At 37.6% G+C, this 22,358-nt stretch overlaps 1 protein-coding gene across 5 annotated transcripts in view; it reads right to left on the reverse strand.

Moving 5' to 3' along the window:
- ACER3 (alkaline ceramidase 3) overlaps positions 1-22,358 on the reverse strand; it is a 162,623-nt gene that overhangs the window by 13,203 nt on the left and 127,062 nt on the right. For all 5 annotated transcript variants that reach the window (XM_017948779.2, XM_031653093.1, XM_017948783.2 and 2 more), the window contains one exon: positions 15,164-15,222. In XM_017948779.2, the coding sequence (XP_017804268.1) occupies positions 15,164-15,222 (59 nt within the window). The remainder of the gene's footprint in view (positions 1-15,163; positions 15,223-22,358) is intronic.

A 22,358-nucleotide genomic window follows, 5' to 3' on the forward strand; every position in this document is an offset into this window, starting at 1 on the left:
GGCTAATTTTTGTATTTTTAGTAGAGATGGGGTTTCACCATGTTGGCCAGGCTGGTCTCAAACTCCTGACCTCAAGTGATCCTCAGCCTCCCAAAGTACTGGGATTATATATAGGGGTGAGCCACCGTGTCTGGCCAATGATATCAATTCTTTAAAGCAGGGGTCCCCAACCCCCGGGCCATGGACCAATATTGGTCTGTGGCCTGTTAAGAACCAGGCTGCACAGAAAGGTGAATGGGGGGAATGAGCATTATTGCCTGCGCTCTGCCTCCTGTCAGATCAATGGTGACATTAGATTCTCATAGGAGCATGAACCTTATCATGAACTGCACATGCAAGGGATCTAGGTTGTGCATTCCTTATGAGAATCTAATGCCTGATGATCTGTCACTATCTCCCATCACCCTCAGATGGGACCGTCTAGTTGCAGGAAAACAAGCTCAGGACTCCCACTGATTCTACATTATGTTGAATTGTAGAATTATTTCATTACATATTACAATGTAATAATAACAGAAATAAAGTACACAATAAATATAATGCTCTTGAATCATGCCGAAACCATCCTTCCACCCCAATCCGTGGAAGAATTGTCTATAATGAAACTGGTCCCTGATGCCAAAATGGTTGGGGACTACTGCTTTAAAGTTTGTCGAACCTTGCTCTAAAGCTAGTATCGAGTAGAATTAATAATTATTCTATGCATGCTTGAGAAAGGTTTACATATTTTAAATATTAAGAGTATAAGATCATTTTCTTATTGTGTTACTCAAATTTTATCTATATCCATATTTATATATATATTTTTGTCTGAGTTAGTGTGTTAAAGTATTTCAGCATGATGGAGCATTGTCTATTTATCTTTGTAAATTCTGTCAATTTTTGCTTAAAAATTTCCATAAAAGTTTAGAATTTGCCATTTCTTTCTGGTAAATTGAATCTTATTACTAATCTAGTGAATGCATTTGTTTTAAATGATGCCTTAACTTTTTGTTGATTATTAAAAGTTCTAGTCTAACTTCCTTTTGGATCCAGTTTTTAGAATCTTATTTACTCCTCCATGTTTCTGAAAGATATTGTAAAGTCAATTACCATTTTTAGTGGTTAACAAAAATGCGTATGTAAACATGAAAACTAATCACTGAATGTATTCTCTTCCCAAATAACAAGTTTCTTGACGTAGAAACTATGTAACTTCGATTATCCTCTTCCATTATACATGTTATTTTGTCCATTTGTTCCACTTTGTATATTTTTATTTTTTCAAATGACACATTATTTTAAGCAGTCACAATATTTTGTTCAAATATTCCCACTGGTTTATCATTTTTTCTCCTTTATTGTTCTTTCTTGCATCTCAGCTCTTCTGCCTCAAGAATATCTCTTAAAGAATATTTTAGTGAGGTGTATTGGCAAAATCTCTCCATTTTTGTTTGTTTCAAATTGTCTTTATCTTACCCTTGTTCTTGAAAGATATTTGAGTATAGAATTCTAAGCTGATGGTTAATTTCTCTCAGTACTTTAAAGATAACAGTCCATATGTGTTTTGGCTTCCATGATTGCTGTTGGTAAGTCTGCAGACCAACAGTTATTCCTTTGTTGGTAATATGTGGTTTTTTTTTTTTTTTTTTTTTTTTAAATATTTGAATGCTTTTAAGATCTTTGTCTTTGGATTTCAGCATCTTCAGTATGCTTTTTCTACAGGTATCAATGAAGATTCAATTGTAGAGACTAGTAACAACTAGATGGTAAGCCGAAAAGAATTTAATACTTTGAATTTCAACAGAAATGCTGAATGAGCAAGTCATAGGCTTTTCAGGAATGACTGATGAACACTACCACAGAAAAATCTTGCCAAAGGAACTTTTTTCTTTGTCACAATTAGGAAGCTAGAGAATTGGGAAGCCTCTGGACCAACTTCTGCACCCAGCATCAAACTACCTTAGTATAATTCACAGATCAGGAACCTGCCATCAGACCTGTTTGCACCAGTCATGATGCATACCCTAGATCCACACCAGTAAATGGATACTACCACTTCTTTACATACTGCCACTTCTCTTCCCTCACTTAACTGGTTCTGAATTCAAGCCTCATGTTAATACATGTGATTGGCAGAACCTGAGTGTTACTTGGAATCTTACCTGCAAAGGAAATATGGGAAATAAAGCTTTTAACCTTTTAGCATCTGTAGTACTGGAAGGCACACTAGAAGGAGGCTGGAACCATGCTAATCTATCACATCTGCCACACCTGAGAAAGATTTTCATTTATTTGTCTTGCTTGGAATTTCTTGTTTTTGAAGCCAAGGAGTCATGTCCTTTGTCAGTTCTAGAGAATTCTCATCTGTTATCTCTTTGAATACCTCTTCTTTCCCCATTTTTGCTATTCTCTCATTTTGGAAATGCAATTAAATGTCATTTCTCTGTGATGTTATCGGGCTTATTTCTTTAGGTTATCTTCCAGTTCACTAATTCTAACTTCAGCTGTGTTAGTATATTTTCTACTTATCCATTTTTTTATTTAGATGATTTTATTTTATTTTTCTTTTCTTTTTTCTTTTTTTGAGACGGAGTCTTATTCTATTGCCCAGGCTAGAGTGCAGTGGCGTGATCTTGGCTTACTGCAACCTCCACCTCCTGGGCTCAAGTGATTCTCCTGCCTCAGCCTCCCAAGTAGCTGAGATTACAGGCACCCACCACCACGCCTGGCTAATATTTGCAATTTTAGTACAGATGGGGTTTCACCATGTTGGCCAGGCTGGTCTCGAACTCCTGACCTCAAGTGATCTGCCTGCCTTGGCCTCCCAAAGTGTTGGGATTAAAGGCGTGAGCCACCGCGCCTGGCCGATTTTATTTTTAAGGTCAGAAGTTCTTTGATTCTCTTTCATATCTTGATTTTCATTTTTGATAATCTCCTGTGCCTTGGTCTCATTTTCGATTTCTCTTTTATTTTATTAAATATTTTCTAAATTGTTACTTTGTATTTCAGCATCTGATTTGAGGGAGGTTATTTGTTTTTCCTGACTTTTGTTTATGGTGGCTTATTCCTTCCCATGGTTTTAGAATTATTATGTACACGTTTGATCTCCACCTACAGAAATCCAGAGGGGCCTCCATTAAGAATACATTTCTTTACAAATTCTTAGGGGAGGAGTCATTTTTCCTACCTAAAACTGAGGCTGAAAGACAAGTTGCCTTGTCAATTCTTTCTGTTAGAGAGCAAATTTTTTCTAGCCCAGCCCTTCACTGACAATATACCTCTTTAATGGTCCTGGCTTTATTTGTATATGTGTGTGTATGGTGATGAGGAAATAAATAGTTCCAATTGCCAGTCTGAAACATACCAAAAACTGCCTTCTGTTTTGTGGCTATTCAAACCTAAGGCTCTGGTTTTGTGGTATCTTCAAATGCCTTGAAGTTTACCACAATCTCGTTCTCTCTCTCTTTTTTGCGACAGCCTGCTGAGTAGCTGGGACTAAAGGTATGTGTCACCACACCTACCTAATTTATTAATTTTTTTTTGTAGAAGTGGGTTCTTACTTCTTTGCCAGGCTGGTCTTGAATGCCTGGGCTCAAGCAGTCCTCCCACTGTAGTCTCCCAAAGTATTAGGATTACATGTGTGAGCCACTGTGCCTGGCCAGTTGACCATGATCTAAGTACTCATTTGTCACTGTAGTTTGCAGCTCCTTCTTTGGATCTGATGCCCCCTCCAGACCTCATGTTGAGATGTAATTCCCAGTGTTCCAAGTGGGGGCCTGGTGGGAGGTGTTTGAGTCATGGGGGTGCTATCTCATGGCTTAGTTCTGTTCTTGTGGTAGTGAGTGAGTTCTCAAGAGATACGATTGTTTAAAGTGTACGGCACCTCCGCTACTCTCTCTTGTTCCTGCTTTTGCCATGTGGCATGTCTGCTCCCCTTTGCCTTCTGCCATGATTGTAAGCTTCCTGAAGCCTCCCCAGAAGCCAAGCAGATGCCACAACATGCTTTCTGTAAAGCCTAAGGAACTGTCAGCCAATTAAACTTCTTTTCTTTATAAGTTACCTAGTCTCTAGTATTTCTTTATAGCAATGCAGTAATGGCCTAATACAAATGCTTTGGATTGTTATTATCTTGAGACAGAGTCTTTCTCTGTTGTTCAGGCTGGCGTGCAGTGGTACAATCATGGCTCAGTGCAGCCTCAATGTCCTGGGCTCAAGTGATTCTCCCATCTCAGCCTCCCAAATAGCTAGGACTATAGGCATGCATCACGACACCTGACTAATTTTTAAATTTCTTTTTGTATAGACTAGGTCTCCCTATTATTGTCCAGCCTGGTATCAAACTCCTGCGCTCAAGTCATCTTCCTGCCTTGGCCTCCCTAAGTGCTGGAATTATAGGCATTAGTCATCACGTCCAGCCTGGAATTTTATGTTCTTTTGAACTCATCTGGGCATTTAACGAATGTTTGTTATATTATATCTAGAATTTCTAGGTGTTTTGTTACAGGAGGAATTTTCAGATGTTTCATCAGACAAATTAAAAGTAACAAAAGTTTTAAGAGTTTCAGTTTGATTTTAAAAAACATTTATGGATAAGCACTATCCTGGGATCCAGGGATTACCAAGATAACTAAGACTTTAAGAAGCTCACAGTCTAGTTGAGCAGACAGATAAGGAAACAATGACCAGTGCTAAATGAAATGATCAACAAATGGACATACAGGAAAGAAGCTGTGCAAGACAGATGGAAGAAAGTTGCTTTTATTTCATAGGATTGCCACTGTTAAGTGCTTTTTAAAGGTCTGTCATTTGTATTTCTAAAAGTATTGGTACCCTGTCTATCAGACTTGATTTAAGTCAAGGACTGTATTTTATGCTTCTTTATATTTGCCTAAGGGACCTAAATTAAAAACAGAATAAACTGGGACTTGGGCTCCTGGGAAGATGAAGTGGATATACTTTTTCATATTCATTCCACTAAGTAAAACTAAAAATGCTGGGCATTATATATAAGACAGACATAAGAAGACCCTGAAAGGTGCTGAGAAAAAGCAGATTAACTAGGGACTTTGGGACCTGAGAAATGATACAGTGGTGAGTTCCATGTGTTTTCTTTTTAAAAAATTAATATTATTTTAAATTGATAAAGCATAATTATATACATTTGTGGAGTGCAATGTGATGTTTTGACATATGTATACAATGTGGAATGATTAAATCAAGCTAATTAACACACCCATCACTTATTTTTTTGTGGTGAGAAATTTGAAATTTGCTATCTCAGCTATTTTGAAATATATAATACATTATAGTTACCCTGCCATGCAATAGATTCCCCACTCACGCCACAAAGGCTGAATGGGGAGCCTAGACTTCCATCCTCCTCAGGGTATTAGAAGGTGCTTCAACCTCATGCCAGGTTAAGAAGGCCAAGTAGTGAGGGGTTGGGACTCTCATCGCCACCCACAGTAATTAGTTCCTCATTCCCTTAGAGACCATGTGAGGAGCTTGGATATCTATCTTCCTGTGGCAATGATGAGACACTGTTTTCCCTCCCTGCTGGGGTAGTGTCAGAGACCTACTGGAGAGTCAGAATTTTCACGACTGGCCAGAAATACCATAGCCACACCACTCGGGTGTCAGTGGAAACAAGATGGTGAGAAATAATAAAGCAATATTTCCCCTCTCAGACAAAGCAGTGGCAATCCTCCCACCTCAACCTCCTAAGTACCTGGGATTACAGGCATGAGCCCTGCTCAAACATGTTAAACCCAAAGAAATTCACATTAAGACAAACTATAGCCAAACTTCTGGAAACTAAAGACACAGGAAAATCTTGAAGTAGTGAGAGACAAACAACATCTTACCTATGGGGGAAAACAATTCAAATGATAAAGAATTTTACATTAAAAAAATATGAAGGGCAGAGGAAGTGGCATGACATTTTTCAAGTTCTGAAAGAAAATAATTGTCAACCTAGAATTTTATATATAGTAAATACATCTTTTAGGAACAAAATAAATATCAAGATATTCTTAGGTGAAGGAAACCTAAGAGACTATATTTCCAGGAGACCTACCCTAAAAAATGGCTAAAGGAAGTTCTCTAAACAGAAAGGAAATGATGAAAAAAGGGATCATGGAACATCAGGAAGGAAGAAAGAGCAATGGAAATGAATATAAATGTGGGAGGACACAACACATTTTCCTTCTCGAGTTTTCTAAACTATGTATTATGATTAAGGCAAAAATCATAACACTGTCTGATATGGTCCTAAATGCATGGAGACAAAATATTAAAGACAGCCAGGCTCAGTGGCTCACCTGAGGTCAGGAATTTGAGACCAGCCTGGCCAACATGGTGAAACCTTGTCTCTACTAAAAATATAAAAATTAGCCAGGCATGATGGCAGGCGCTGTAATCCCAGCTACTTGGGAGGCTGAGGCAGGAGAATTGCTTGAACCCGGGAGGTGGAGGTTGCAGTGAGCCAAGATCGCGCCACTGCACTCCAGCCTGGGCAACAAGAGTGAAACTCTGGCTCAAAAAAAAAAAAAAAAAAAAAAAATATATATATATATATATGTAATATACATATATATATATTATATACCAATTATATTTTAAGTGGGTCAGGCTAAAGGCATTCTTATGAGTTGAATTTTTCACCTCTAAAAAAGGTATGTTGACGTCATAACTCTAGTACTTTAGAATGTTACCTAATTTGGAAATAAAATCCTTGCAGATATAATTATTTAAGATGGGTTTATATTAGAGTAGGGTGGGCCCTACTCCAATATGACTGGTGTCCTTATAAGAAGATAGCTATCTGAAGACACAGAGACATGGGAAGAATGCCATGTGACAAAGGCAAAGACTGGAGTGATGCAGCTATAAGTCAAGGAATGCCAAAGCTTGCTATCAAACTACTAGAAGCTAGGAAGAGAAGTTTCCCAACTGGTCTCAGAGGGAGCATGGCCCTGAGACATTTTCATCTGGGACTTCTAGCCTCTAGAACTGTGATACGATAAATTTGAGTTGTTTAAAGCCACCTATGTGGTACTTTTTCATGGTGGCGCTAGGAAATGAATACAGACACATGAAAGGGAGGTAAGTTTTCTGTACTTCACTGGAACTGGTAAAATGCTGATTAGCATTAGACTCTGATAGGGTATGTATATATAAAGTAACACTGAGAGCAGCCACTAAAAAAGCAATACAAAGAGAAACATAAGCACTATAGACACACTAACATGGAATTATAAAGAAAAAGTTTAAGTAACTCATAGGCAGGAAAAAGCATACAAAAGCAAAAAACCAGAGAGAACAAATAGAAAAAAAATAAAATGGCAGTTAAGTTCTAATATATTAATAATTACATTAATATAAATGATCTAAATACACCAATTAAAAGAAATTGGAAGAGTGGATTAAAAACATGACTCAACTAATTCAACTATATAATGTCTAAAGGAAATGCATTTCAAATATAACAATATGATCAGGTTGAAACTAAAAGGATGAAAAAAGATATGCCACACAAACATTAATCAAAAGAATGCTATGCTAATATGGATATATTAAACAGATAAATTAGACTTCAGCGCAAAGAAAATTACCAGAGTCACAGAGGAACATTACGTAATGACAAAAAAGCCAATCCACCAAGAAGATATAGCAATTCTAAATGTCTGTGCATCAAACAATAGACCTGCAAAATGTGTGAAGCAAAAACTGATGAAGGAGAAATAGTCAAATCCAAAATCATGTTTGGAGACTTCAATATTTTTCTGTCATCAACTGATAGAACAACTAGAGAATCAACAATGATATAGAAGAACTAAAAAACACCATTGAGCATTAAATAGCTAACTCGTTGGGCTTGGAGCACAAACACTGCACATTTCAAAGAAAGGACTGGCTCTTGACTGGCTTCTGGGAGATAACTTCTGAGACCTTAGAAAATCCTGCCCAATAAGAGTGTCTTTGTATATTTGACACTTTGGGCCATGCCAGATAGTTTATGCAACTAACGTGCTTTATAGGAAACACCTATTTTTATTTGCCTGGGGTCTTGGGCCATGCTCTATCAGTTTGACCTTTAGGTTACAAACCTTAACCACGAGTGTAACAGCTTTCTGAGTTCTGTGAATCCTAGTGAATCATCAGACCTGAGGGTAGTCATGGGGAACACTGACACAACCATCAACCAACAGGATCTAATTGACATATGTAGAAGATTTTATGAAACAATAGCAGAATACATATTCTTTTCAAACAAATATGGAACATATGCCAAGATATCCTTGGTGTAAATATCCTTGGTATAACCTGATCCATAATACAAACCTCAATAAATTTAAGAAAAATGAAATCATGTGGAGTGTGTTCTCTGACCACAATGAAATCAAACAAGAAATCAAGAATGACAACAGGAAAATCTCCAAACACTTGAATGTGAAACAACATAGCCTAAATAATCCATGGGTCAAAAAGGAAGTCTCAAGAGAAATTTTAAAAAATACATTGAACTGAATAAAAATGAAATACAACATACAAAAAGCTGTGGAACACTGCTAAAGCAATGCTTTAGCATTGTCCTGCTGAGAGGAAAATTTATAGCACTAAATGCTCATTAAGAAATAGGAAGGTCTGAAATAAAAATCTAAGCTTCCATCTCAAGAACCTTGAAAAAGAAATAAAAATAAACCCACAGTAAGCAAAACAAAGAAAACATAAAGAACAGAAATCAATGAAACTGAAAAATGAAAAATGGAGAAAATCAATCAAACAAAAGTCTGGTTTTTAAAAAGATCAATAAACTTTGAGACACTTCTAGCAAGGCTGACCAAAAAAGAGAGAGAGAAGCCTAACACATTACCAATATTAGGAATGAAACAGATTATCACTACAAGCCCTCTCAACATCAAGAGGAAAACAAGGGAATATTATAACCAATTCTACACACATAAATTTTAATGACTTAGATGAAATGAACCAATGACTCAAGAAACGAACAATTCACCCAACATAAAACCAATCATTTGAATAGCTGCATGTCTTCAACAAGAGTGGAAGAAAAAAGAAAAAAGTGAATAACTGCATGACTATTAAAGAGGCTGAACCTGTAATTTTATTTTTCTGCATATGTTTAATGTAAAAATTTTATTATGTTAAAGTATTCGTAAAGTTTAACTTTTTAACTCTTTTAAAGTATATAGGTCTCACGATATTGAGACCTATATACTTTAAAAGAGTTAAAAAGTTTGAAAATGGCCATACTGCCCAAGGTTATTTATAGATTCAATGCCATCCCCATCAAGCTACCAATGAGTTTCTTCACAGAATTGGAAAAAACTGCTTTAAAGTTCATATGGAACCAAAAAAGAGCCCGCATCTCCAAGACAATCCTAAGTCAAAAGAACAAAGCTGGAGGCATCACGCTACCTGACTTCAAACTATACTACAAGGCTACAGTAACCAAAACAGCATGGTACTGGTACCAAAACAGAGATATAGACCAATGGAACAGAACAGGGTCCTCAGAAATAATACCACACATCTACAGCCATCGGATCTTTGACAAACCTGAGAGAAACAAGAAATGGGGAAAGGATTCCCTATTTAATAAATGGTGCTGGGAAAATTGGCTAGCCATAAGTAGAAAGCTGAAACTGGATCCTTTCCTTACTCCTTATACGAAAATTAATTCAAGATGGATTAGAGACTTAAATGTTAGACCTAATACCATGAAAACCCTAGAGGAAAACCCAGGTAGTACCATTCAGGACATAGGCATGGGCAAAGACTTCATGTCTAAAACACCAAAAGCAACGGCAACAAAAGCCAAAACTGACAAATGGGATCTCATTAAACTAAAGAGCTTCTGCACAGCAAAAGAAACTACCATCAGAGTGAACAGGCAACCTACAGAATGGGAGAAAATTTTTGCAATCTACTCATCTGACAAAGGGCTAATATCCAGAACCTACAAAGAACTCCAACAAATTTACAAGAAAAAAACAAACAACCCCATCAAAAAGTGGGCAAAGGATATGAATAGACATTTCTCAAAAGAAGACATTCATACAGCCAACAAACACATGAAAAAATGCTCATCATCACTGGCCATCAGAGAAATGCAAATCAAAACCACAATGAGATACCATCTCACACCAGTTAGAATGGCGATCATTAAAAAGTCAGGAAACAACAGGTGCTGGAGAGGATGTGGAGAAATAGGAACACTTTTACACTGTTGGTGGGATTGTAAACTAGTTCAACCATTATGGAAAACAGTATGGCGATTCCTCAAGGATCTAGAACTAGATGTACCATATGACCCAGCCATCCCATTACTGGGGATATACCCAAAGGATTATAAATCATGCTGCTATAAAGACACATGCACACGTATGTTTATTGCGGCACTATTCACAATAGCAAAGACTTGGAATCGACCCAAATGTCCATCAGTGACAGACTGGATTAAGAAAATGTGGCACATATACACCATGGAATACTATGCAGCCATAAAAAAGGATGAGTTTGTGTCCTTTGTAGGGACATGGATGCAGCTGGAAACCATCATTCTTAGCAAACTATCACAAGAACAGAAAACCAAACACCGCATGTTCTCACTCATAGGTGGGAACTGAACAATGAGATCACTTGGACTCGGGAAGGGGAACATCACACACTGGGGCCTATCATGGGGAGGGGGGAGGGGGGAGGGATTGCATTGGGAGTTATACCTGATGTAAATGACGAGTTGATGGGTGCTGACGAGTTGATGGGTGCAGCACAGCAACATGGCACAAGTATACATATGTAACAAACCTGCACGTTATGCACGTGTACCCTAGAACTTAAAGTATAATAATAATAAAAAATAAATAAATAAATAAAGTATATAGGTCTGTAGCATTAAGTACATTCACATTGTTGTGCCACCCTTACCACTGTCTGTCTCCAGAACTTTTTCCATCTTCCCAAACTGCATTTGGTACCCACAAAACAATAACTCTCCAATGCCTTCCCCAGGGATCCCCCTTATCCTACTCCCCACCAGGCCCCGATCACCATTTTATTTGTGTCTCTATGAAGTTGATTACTCTAGGAACCTCGTATAAGTGGACTCATGTAGTATCTGTCCTCTTGTGACTGACTTATTTCACTTAGCCTAGTGTCTTATAGGTGCATCCCTGTTGTAACAGGTGTCAGAATTTCCTTTATTTTTAAAATGTGTAATTTAAAAATGCCCCAAAAAACAGATCTCTAGGCCCAGATAGTTTCACTAGAGAATTCTACCAAACATTGAAAGAAGAATTAACACTAATTCTACACAATTTATTCCAGAAAATAGAAGGGAGCAACATTTCTCAATTCATTTAATGAAATGTTTAGTATCCTGATGCCAAAACCAGAAAAAGACAGGACAAAAAGTAAAAACTACAAACCAATATCCTTCATGAATACAGATACAAAAATCCTTAACAAAATATTAACAAGTGAAGAATTCAGAATATATAAAAAGAATTACATAGTATAACTAAGTAAGGTTTATCCCAGGATACAAGGCTGGATCAATATTCCCAAATCAATTAACATAATCCACCTTATTAACAGACTACAGAATAAAATAGTGTGATAAAATCAATTGATACTGAAAAAGCGTTTGACAAAATCCAATACCCATTCATGATAAAGAAAATTAGTAATAGAGTGTATTATAGGTCCATTTATGATAATGAAAATTATGATAAAAATAAAGAATAGAGGATATAGTGTGTCTCCTCTGAAATTCATATGTTAAAGTCCTAACCCCCTGTACTTTAGAATGTGACTATTTAGAGCTAGGTTCTTTAAAGAGATAATTAAGTTAAAATGGGGTCATTAGGGTAGGCCCTAATCCAATATAACTGGTGTCCTTTATCAGAAAAGGAGATTAGGACACACACAGAGACAGAAATCAGACACAGGCATGCACAGAGAAAAGACCAAATGACCACCTTCTCTCTGTGTTCTCTCTTTGGCCAATTGCATGTCAAAGAGAGGAGTGTCAGAAGAAACCAAACCTGCTGACACCCTAGTCTCAGACTTGTAGCCTCCAGAACTGTAAGAAAATAAGTTTGTTGGTTAAGCCACCCAATCTAATGGTATTTTATGGTAGCCCTATCAAACCAGTATAGAGGGCAAATTCCTCAACCTAATAAAGAACATCTATAAAAAACATATAGCTAACATTTAACTTAATGATGAAAGGTTAAATGCTTTTCCCCTAAAATTGGGAACAAGGCAAGGAGATCTGCTGTCACCACTCTTACTTAACATAGTCTTGGAAGTTCTAGTCAGGGCAATAAGGCAAAAAGGAACTAAAAAGCACACACATCAAGAATGAGGATATACACTATTTCTATTTGCAGCAAATCTTAAAAACAAATCTACAGGGCCGGGTGCAGTAGCTCACGCCTGTAATCCCAACACTATGGGAGGCAAGGTGGGCAGATCATGAAGTCAGGAGTTTGAAACCAGCCTAGCCAACATAGTGAAACCCCGTCTCTAGTAAAAATACAGAAAAATTAGCTGGGCATGGTGGTGGGCACCTGTAATCCCAGCTACTCGGGAGGCAGAGGCAGGAGAATCAATCACTTGAACCTGAGAGGCGGAGGCTGCAGTGAGCCGAGATTGTGCCATTGCGCTCCAGCCTGGGAGAATGCAAGACTCCGTCTCAAAAAAAAACCAAAAAACAAAACAAAACAAAGCAATCTACAAAAAAAACTATCCTAGAACTGACTTCAACAAGGTGGCAGAATAAAAGATAATCAATTGTGTATCTATATAATAGCAATGAACATGTGGACACTAAAATTTAAAAATACAATATCACAACTGCTTAAAAAATTGAAAACTACAAAATGCTGATGAAAGAAATTAAAGATCTAAATAAATCAAGGGACTCAACATAGTAAAGATGTCAACTCTGCAAATTGATATGCATATTTAATGTAATTCCCATAATTCCTAACATCTCAACAAGATTTTAAATTTAGACAATATTATTCTAAACTTTATATAGAAAGGCAAGGAAACTAAATAGCTAGAGCAATTTTGAAAAAGAAGAATGAAGTGGCAGGAATCAGTCTGTATGATTTGAAGACTTATACAGCCACAGTAATGAAGACTGTGTGGTATTGTTGGAGGGGAGACACATCAATCAATGGAACATAACCGAGATCCCTAAAATAGGCATACACAAATCTACCCAAGTAATTTTTGACAAAAGTGCAAAAGCAATTCAATGGAGAAAGGACAGTCTTTTCAACTAATGGGTCTTTGAACAGTTGGACATCCACATGTAAAAAATATAACCTCGCCCTATGCCTCAGATCTTATACAAAATGAACTGAAAATAAACCACAGACTTAAATGTAAAATGTAAAACTATACAATCTTTTAGAAAAAAAACATAGGAACAAATCTTTGGCATCTATAGGTGGGTACAGAGTTCTTAGACTTGACACCAAAAACACAATCCATAAAACTGATAAATTTGACCTCACTGAAATGAAGAATGTTTGCTCATTGAAAGAGAGGATGAAAAGTTATAGATTGGGAGAAAGAATTCACAAATCACATATTTAATAAAGAATTAGAACCTCACAACTCAACTGTAAAAACAATAGAAAGTGTCCTTATTATCTCTTATAAAAAAAGAAACTAGGCAAAGACATGAGCAGAAATTTTACCAGGGAGAATACATATACATATGGCAAATAAGCACATGGAAGTTACGTTCAATGTGATTAGCCATTAGGGAAATGCAAATTTTTAAAAACTTCATTAAAAATAGTGACACTACCAAATTCTGGTGAAGATGCAGAGAAACTGGATTACACATATATTGGTGGTGGGAATGTAAAAATGGTGGAGCTACTCTGGAAAACAATTCAGCAGTTTTGAGAAAAACTAAACATAAATTACTATAAAACCTAGCAATTTCACTGTGGGCATTTATTCCAGAAATTTATTCCAGAAGCGGAAACTTGTGTTCACATAAAAACCTGCATTACAATTGTTCATAGCAGCTTTATTCATGATTGCCCAAAACTGGAAACAATCCAGATGTTACTCAACAGGTGAATGGTTAAACTGTGGTACGTCTATGCCATGGAATACTACTCAGCAATAGAAAGGAATGAATTATTGACACACTCAACAACTTGGATTAATCGCCAGATAATTATGCTGAGTTCAAAAAGCCAATCTCAAAGGTTATATATATGATTCCATTTATATAACATTCTTGAAATGACAAAAACAGAAATGCAGAACAGATTAAGTGATCACCAGGGGTTAAGGATAGGGAGTGAGGAGTGAGGTGGGGCAGGAGGGAAGTAGGTGTGGTTATAAAAGGGCAACACAGGCATCCTTCTGATGATGGAAATGTTTTGTATCTTGACTATTCATATCAAGCCTTGGTTTTGATATCATACTATAGTTTTGTAAGATGCTACAAATGGAGGAGAGTGGTAAAGGATACTGGGATCTATTTTTTTTTTTTTACAAATGTATGCATTTCTACAGTTATCTAGAAACTAAAAGTTTAATAAAAAAGGAAAAAAAAGAACAAACCTACAAATCATACTACTTATTTATTGAACACCTGTTGTGCAGCCACACCCTATTTAAGGTAATCTCACGAATGTTATTTCTTATTTAATTTTCATGAATGCCTAAAGATTATACCCATTTCCCAAATAATCTTTCATGAAATACTAATTCTTTGTGACATTAATAGCCTTCCTTGGAGGTACTATGTAAAAGGAAATCTCTAGTCAAGTAGGTTTAAGAAAGACAAAAACAATTTTGTTTTAACTGTAGGATTTTTAAGGTATCTAATATCTAATGAACTTTATAAATATTCAAAACAAGGCCATCATAGACAGCTCCCTTTAATTTTCCCATGTCTTTAATTTTGGAACCCTAGTTTTCACTTGATGCCCATGAACAACTTGTCTGAAGACCCAGTATTCCCTATAATATAACAATAAGTGTTGGGTTATAGTTTTCTTCCAACATCTCTACTGAAGTGAGCTTTTGTGTGTTATTTCAATTTAGGCTATAGATTTACTGTCATAGGTCTGAGTATACTTCAATCATAGTACAGATGATCCAAACTACTTACCATGTAACAATATAAATAGATCGAAGTACTAATGTAAAGACCAACATTCCATACATGACCTAAATAGGAATGGAAAATGAGGTTAGTATAATAATTATTCTTTGGCAAAGGAAGTCTATTTTGCCTACCAAAATAGCCTTCCCAATTAAATGTAAATATTTATTATCCTTCATTACATTTTAGAGAATAGAATTTTTAAAAATGTGTTAAATCACTAAGTCATGCTAACTTCTGAGGAAAAGTTAAGAGCCTGCTTAACTTTATTAAATAACCAATATCAGAATTCCTATATCAATTTTAATTCTGAATGGATCTTTGAAATTTTAAATATCTGCTGAAACCTGAACAAATGTTGTAATTTTGCCTCATACTCTTTAGCTCCTCTCTTCTCTTTAGCTTTGCTTTCAGCAAATACAGTAATTGTGCTTCCCATTTTACAATATTATAAACCTGAATTCTTTTAACTCTTCTAAATGCCTCTGCATTCATGTGCATCCTCCCTTGGCATTCTTTCTCATCCCTAGTCTCCAAAAAAGGTGCCCACTTCTTGACTAAGGTTAATCCATTTTCCTGTGTTCTTTATTCTATATGTTCCCATATCTTCCTAGCGTTGGCTCTTCTTTCTTTTCTGTATTGAGCATTAGATGAGTATTAGTACCTGGAAAATTGAACCTAGTGGGAAAATATGATTTAGCAAATACATATAAAGCCAATAGTTGAGAAAGCACCACCCAGGTCAAGAAGTAAATCCTTGTTAACCCCCCAGAAGTGCTGCATTTGTGTCTTCCCAGTCCAACCCTCTCCCTTCCTTTTTAGAGGAAACCCCTCTTCTGACTTGTGTAATAAACATTGTTTTGCTTTTCTTTATATAATTACTAACTTAAAGTAGTCATCTACAAATGCATTCCTAAGTAATTAATAATACTGTTTGCTTTTGAGTTATAATAGAATTTTGATTAAGTTTTATTTTATTACTCTTATTTCTTTTGAGGCAGGGTCTTTTGTCATCTAGGCTGGAGTGTAATGGCATGATCATAGCTCATTGCAGCCTTGATCTCCCAGGCTCAAGCCATCCTCTTGCCTCAGCCTCCCAAGTAGCTGGGTGGGACTAGAGGTGTGTGTAACCATATCCTGGTTAATTTTTTTCTTTTTAGTATAGACGAGGTCTCACTATGTTGCCTAGGCTGGTCTCAATCTTATGTGGATAAGGGTAGAAAAGAAGCTGTGTATATGAATAGCTCTGGGTCTTCTGATGAGATGAAGATGCTACATCTGCTATAACTCTCACCCTGTATCCTTGTATAAAGCTGAGTAAACATAGTATTACATTAAAGCTTATTAGAGTCTCACTGCCAGCTTAAATCCATAACCGCAGCTCAAATGGTGAATAAGACAGGTGTAATCCCTATACTCACAGCAATTACAATCTAGTAAAGGGAGAGATAAGTAACCAGGCAATTGTAATACAGTATTATAACTCTATGGCAGGAACTGTACAGAGTACTTTGTAAACACATAGGAAGGCCACCTAATCCAGACTTATGCAGTAGAAAGTCTTTCTAGAGGATATGGTGTTTAAAATTTTATACCTGAAGCTCATGTAGCAGTTACCTTAAAAGAAAGTGGAAGAGAGTTATTGTCATATCTTATATTCCAGAGACAAGGAGGAAAAAAAAGATCCTTATAGTATATTGTTGTAATACAGAATAGGAAAAATGGAGTCAGAGACCAGAGGTCAAATCTGGCCTTTCAAGTCATGTTAAAGAGCTGGACTTTATATAACAGTAACAGAGGCTGGGTGTGGTGGCTCACACCTGTAATCCCAGCACTTTAGGAGGCTGAGGCAGGTGGATCACTTGAGGTCAGGAGTTCGAGACCAGCCTGGCCAACATGGTGAAACCCCATCTCTACTAAAAATGCAAAAATTAGCCAGGTGTGGTGGCAGATGCTTGTAATCCCAGCTACTTGGGAGGCTGAGGCACAAGAATTGCTTGAACCCAGGAGGCGGAGGTTGCAGTGAGCTAAGATTGCACCACTGTACTCCAGCCTGGGTGACAGAACAAGACTCTGTCTCAGGAAAAAAAAAAAAAAAAGGCTGGGTGGGGTGGCTCACACCTGTAATCCCAGCACTTTGGGAGGCCGAGGTGGGTGGATTACCTGAGGTTAGGAGTTCCAGACCAGCCTGGCCAACATGGTGAAACCCCATCTTTACTAAAAAATACAAAAAATTAGCTGAGTGTGGTGGTGGGTGCCAGTAATCCCAGTTACTTGGGAGGCTGAGGCAGGAGAATTGCTTGAACCCAAGAGGCGGAGGTTGCAGTGAGCCAAGATGGTGCTATTGCACTCCAGCCTGGGCAACAAGAGCAAGACTCCATCTCAAAAAAAACAAAACAAAACAAACAAACAAACAGGAAAAATAATGGAAAGTCAATGAAAGTTTCACCAATAGATAACATGGTCAGACTCATGTATTAGAAAGATGTCCCTGTTGTGCTGAGTGGAGAATGAGAGGGAGGTGAGACTGACAGGAAACAGACCAATGATAACGTGTTGCAGTAATCTAAGTGAGAGATGGAGACCTGAACTAGGGTAATATAGGGGAGATGCAGAGAAGTGAACAGATTAGAGATTTAGGGTTCAGACTAATCATTAATTTGAATGGAAGTTAGAGAGGGGGAAAGACAAGGATGATGGCCTGGTTTATGGCATGGACAGTTAGATGCATGGCAAAATTAATTACTGGATTAGAGAATATATGAAGAGAAGAAAGACTAGGGAGAAAAATGGTGAGTTCACTTCTGCATATACGTTCAGAGTTTGATGTGCCAGTGAGATAGCTAAGTAGAGACATCTAGCAGAAGTTGGATACCTAGGTCTATAGTTTAGAAGAAAAATCAGAGCTGAAGAAATAGAACTGTCAGCATATAGGAGTCAATGGGAATGAATTTCCCAGAGATTTGTTGAGCATACGAAATGATGGATTAGGAAAGAACCTATGCCTTGGCAACATCATGGGACTTTTTCAAATTAACTTTCTTCTCTCCAGAGCACACTTACCCCATACTTTTGATGCTCCCCATTGCTAGTGGCCTACCCAGTATTCATTCCCTCCTTCCAACTATATAGAAACTGATTTTATCTGGCTGGCAGCATGCAAGTTTGATTTCTCAACTTATAGAGGTTTTTTTTTTTTAAGTAAAAAAGATGATAGAATATAGACTTTTCTGGTCCTTTTTATAATTTTTATCCAACAATACGTATATTTTTATAGTGAAATTTTATCTATATTTAATAGTTGTTTTCAGTCTCCGGACTCCAAAGGCTATAAAAGTATTATTAGTGTTTTCTCTCTACTAAAGCAACTAATAAAAGTTAAATCAGGATAACACAGAGAAGGATGGGCTATAATTTTAGATAGAGTTGTTAGATAAGGCCTCTCTGCTAAGTTAACATTTAGGCAGAGACTTGAATGAGTGAGGATATAAACGATGTAGATAGCTGGGGTACTAGTATCCTAGGCAGTGGTAATAGTGAGTGCCAAAGTCCTAAAGTGAAAACATGCTTATTGTGTTTGAAATATAAAGCAAGACTCACTGTGACTGGAGAGAGTGAAGGAGGGGCAAGTGGAAGGACATCACCCTACCCTAACATGGTTTTTCTTTTTTATAGCAGTTATCACCTTCTAGCAAGTATGTATACTATATAAATTTACTTGTTATATCTATAGTGTATTGTTTCATATCATCCTATAGCACTGTTTTTTTGTTTTTTTTTTTAAATCCTTTCTCAATGGACTAGAGCAACAGAAATCAAACTTGTCTCTTTCCTTGGCCTTTTACTTCCTTCCTCCAGACCCTAGGTAGCCTTTCAATGATCTTTCTATAATGAGAATCTCATCTGCTCATACTACAGCTTAAAACCCTTTAATGGCTCCTGACTGCTTATAATTTTAAGCATAGTATAAAGGGCTCCTCATGACCTAACCCCTCATCAGTAATCCAAACCCATCTCCTACAGCTAGGGCCAGCCACACCAAATATTTATAGTATACCAATGCTTTTAAAACTTTTCTACGAAATACTCCCAGTAGCAAAGGAAGAATGACTTATTCCTGATGGACAAAGATGGGAGAGGCACACTGAAAACACAAACTTCTTTGAAGTTTCTTATTTCATCCTAAAAATTCATGTGGTCATTGTACTCAATTCTATAACATATTTATATTTGTTTTAACTTTAAAAAGTTTAATCCCAGCTGAGCACGATGGCACATGCCTGTAATCCCAGCACTTTGGGTTGCCAAGGCGGGCGGATCACATGAGGTCAGAAGTTTGATACCAGCCTGGCCAACATGAAAAAACCCTGTCTCTACTGAAAATACAAAAATTAGGTCAGGAGTGGTGGCTCACGCCTTTAATCCCAGCACTTTGGGAGGCTGAGGTGGGCAGATCACTTTAGGTCAGGAGTTCAAGACCAGCCTGGCCAACATGGCGATACCCCGTTTCTACTAAAAATACAAAAATTAGCCAGGCGTGATGGTGCACACCTGTAGTCCCAGCTACCTGGGAGGCTGAGGCATGAGAATAACGAACCCGGGAGATGGAAGTTCCAGTGAGCCGAGATTGCGCCACTGCACTCCAGTCTGGGTGACAGAGTGAGACTCCGTATCAAAAAACAAAAACAAAAAAAGTTTAATCCCTGCAATATAGTTGAATAAAATAAATGTTATAGGAAAATAGGAATGTTGAGATGCAGTCAGTGATTTTGTAAACACCTCAACACGCTACCACAAATCCCTGGGTGAACTTGTACTCCTGTTTCATGTGCAAGAGTTACCAATTCACACTTCTGTACCTTAACACAGGGGTCCCCATCCCCCAGACTGGTACCCGTCTGCAGCCTTTTAGGAACTGGACTGCACAGCAGGAGGTGAGCTGCAGGCAAGTGAGCATTATCGCCTGAGCTCCGCCTGTTATCAAATCAGCAATGGCATTAGATTCTCATAGGAACACAAACACTATTGTGAACTGCACACACAAGGGATCTAGGTCGTGTGCTCCTTATAAGAATCTAATGCCTGATGATATGAGGTAGAATCCCAAAACCATTCCCTGGCTGTCTGTGGAAAAACTGTCTTCCACAAAATCGGTCTCTGGTGCTAAAAAGGTTGGGGACTGCTGCCTTAACACATGCTTCTCTATAGATGGAATAGCCTTTCTCTACTTCTCTACCTGTGACATCTTGTTCAAGACTCTCCTGAAGCCCCTCTAGGAGTCATCTAAGTAGACAGAGCATACCCTTGTCTATATTACCACTGCTTTTACATATTTATCACAAGACTTATATACTGCAATTATTTTTTACAAGTCTATATTACTGATTAGATAATGATCTTCTTGAGATTAGTGGCCATATCTTATTTGCCTATGTATACTAATATTAGTTAACATTTATTGTTTACTATGTGACAAGGGTTTTATATGCATTATTTCATTCAATCCTCAAACTTAGGAGGTTATTATAGAGAGAGTGAAGTTCCATGAGGGCAGGGCTTGTTATTTTATTCACTAGTGTATGTATCTCTTGTGCCTAGTACGGTGCCTGGAACATTGAAGGCACTTAAAAAGGGTTTGTTCAGGCTGGGCACGGTGGCTCACACCTGTAACCCTGCCTGAGCTTCACCAAGGCGGGAGCTGAGGCGAGCAGATTGCTTGAGGTCAGGAGTTTTGAGACCTGCCGGGCAACATGGTAAAACCCATCTCTACAAAAGATGCAAAACAGCCTGTTGTAGTGGTGTGTGCCTGTAATCCCCGCTACTTGGGAGGCTGAGGCGGGAGGACTGCGTGAGCCCAGGAGGTCAAGGCTGTAGTGAGCTGTGATGGAGCCACTGCACTCCAGCCTGAGTGACAGGGCGAGGCTCTATTTAAAAAAAAAAAGGTGGGGCGATTGTTGAACAATGAGGAAACCAAAGCTCAGAGAGGTTAACTAACTTGTCCAGGGTGTACAGTTAGTAAGTGGAGGAGACTAGATTTTAAATCCAGGTCTGCTTGACTGTATGTAGATCATAAAGTCTTTGCTTTGCTGCCTGTCTGCAAATTCCAGCTCAGAATTTGGTACAGAGAAGGCAGATAGTAGACATCTGTTGAATGAATGAATGTCTTTTACCTTTAGATTACTTATTTGCTTCACCCTAGCATTTCCTTATTTCTTCATTTCTCTATCCTGATTTTTAATCTCTAGGCCTACGACACAAGCCACAGTGGGAATGGATAGACCTAGCTTTCATCCTGCTTCTCTTCTTATCAGTAAATATTACTGCTATACATAGAGAAGAAAATCTTTATTAGTGGAAAAACACATGGATATTGCACTAGGAGTAGTTACTTATTAAGAGTTGTTTTTTATTACATAGTGTCAAATAGTTCTAAAACACAAAATGAAAAATAGATGGTCATAAAACTTGTAAAAATCAACCCAGAATTTCCAAATTTTATATTTTTGTGGTCATTATTTTTCTTTCTTAGTAAAGGCGAACAAGAAGTTCATAAAAACTAAGGTATTTATACAGATTAACTTCATTTATTTATTATTATTTTAAAAGAGATGTTGCCTGGGCTGGAGTGCAGTGGCACAATCATAGTTCACTGCAGGTTTAAACTCCTGGGCTCAAGGGATCCTCCTGCCTCAGCTTCCCGAGTAACTAGGAATACAGGCATGTCCCACCATGCCTGATTAATTTTTATTTATTTATTTTTTTATTTTTTGCTATGTTGCCCAGGTTAGTCTCTAACTTCTGGCTTCAAGCAATCCTCCCACCTCAGCCTCCCAAAGGACTGAGATTATAGGCATAAGCTACTGTGTCTGGCCAACTTTGTTTTTTATACTGTTAATAAAACTTTCTAAATAAAAGAGTAATTACATAATGGCATAATTTCAAGTTACAGTAAACAAGAAAGTGAGGATGTCTTTTTTTTTTGAGACAGAGTCTCATTCTGTTACCCAGGTTGGAGTGCAGTGGTATGATCTCGGCTCACTGCAACTTCTGCCTCCTGGGTTCAAGTAATTCTCCTGCCTCAGCCTCCCAAGTAGTTGGGATTACAGGTGCACACCACCATGCCTGGTTAATTTTTGTATTTTTAGTAGAGATGGGGTTTCACCATGTTGGCCCAGCTGGTTTTGAACTCCTGACCTCAACT

The sequence above is a fragment of the Papio anubis genome, chromosome 12 (assembly GCF_008728515.1).
Source record: "Papio anubis isolate 15944 chromosome 12, Panubis1.0, whole genome shotgun sequence".
Lineage (NCBI taxonomy): Eukaryota > Metazoa > Chordata > Mammalia > Primates > Cercopithecidae > Papio > Papio anubis.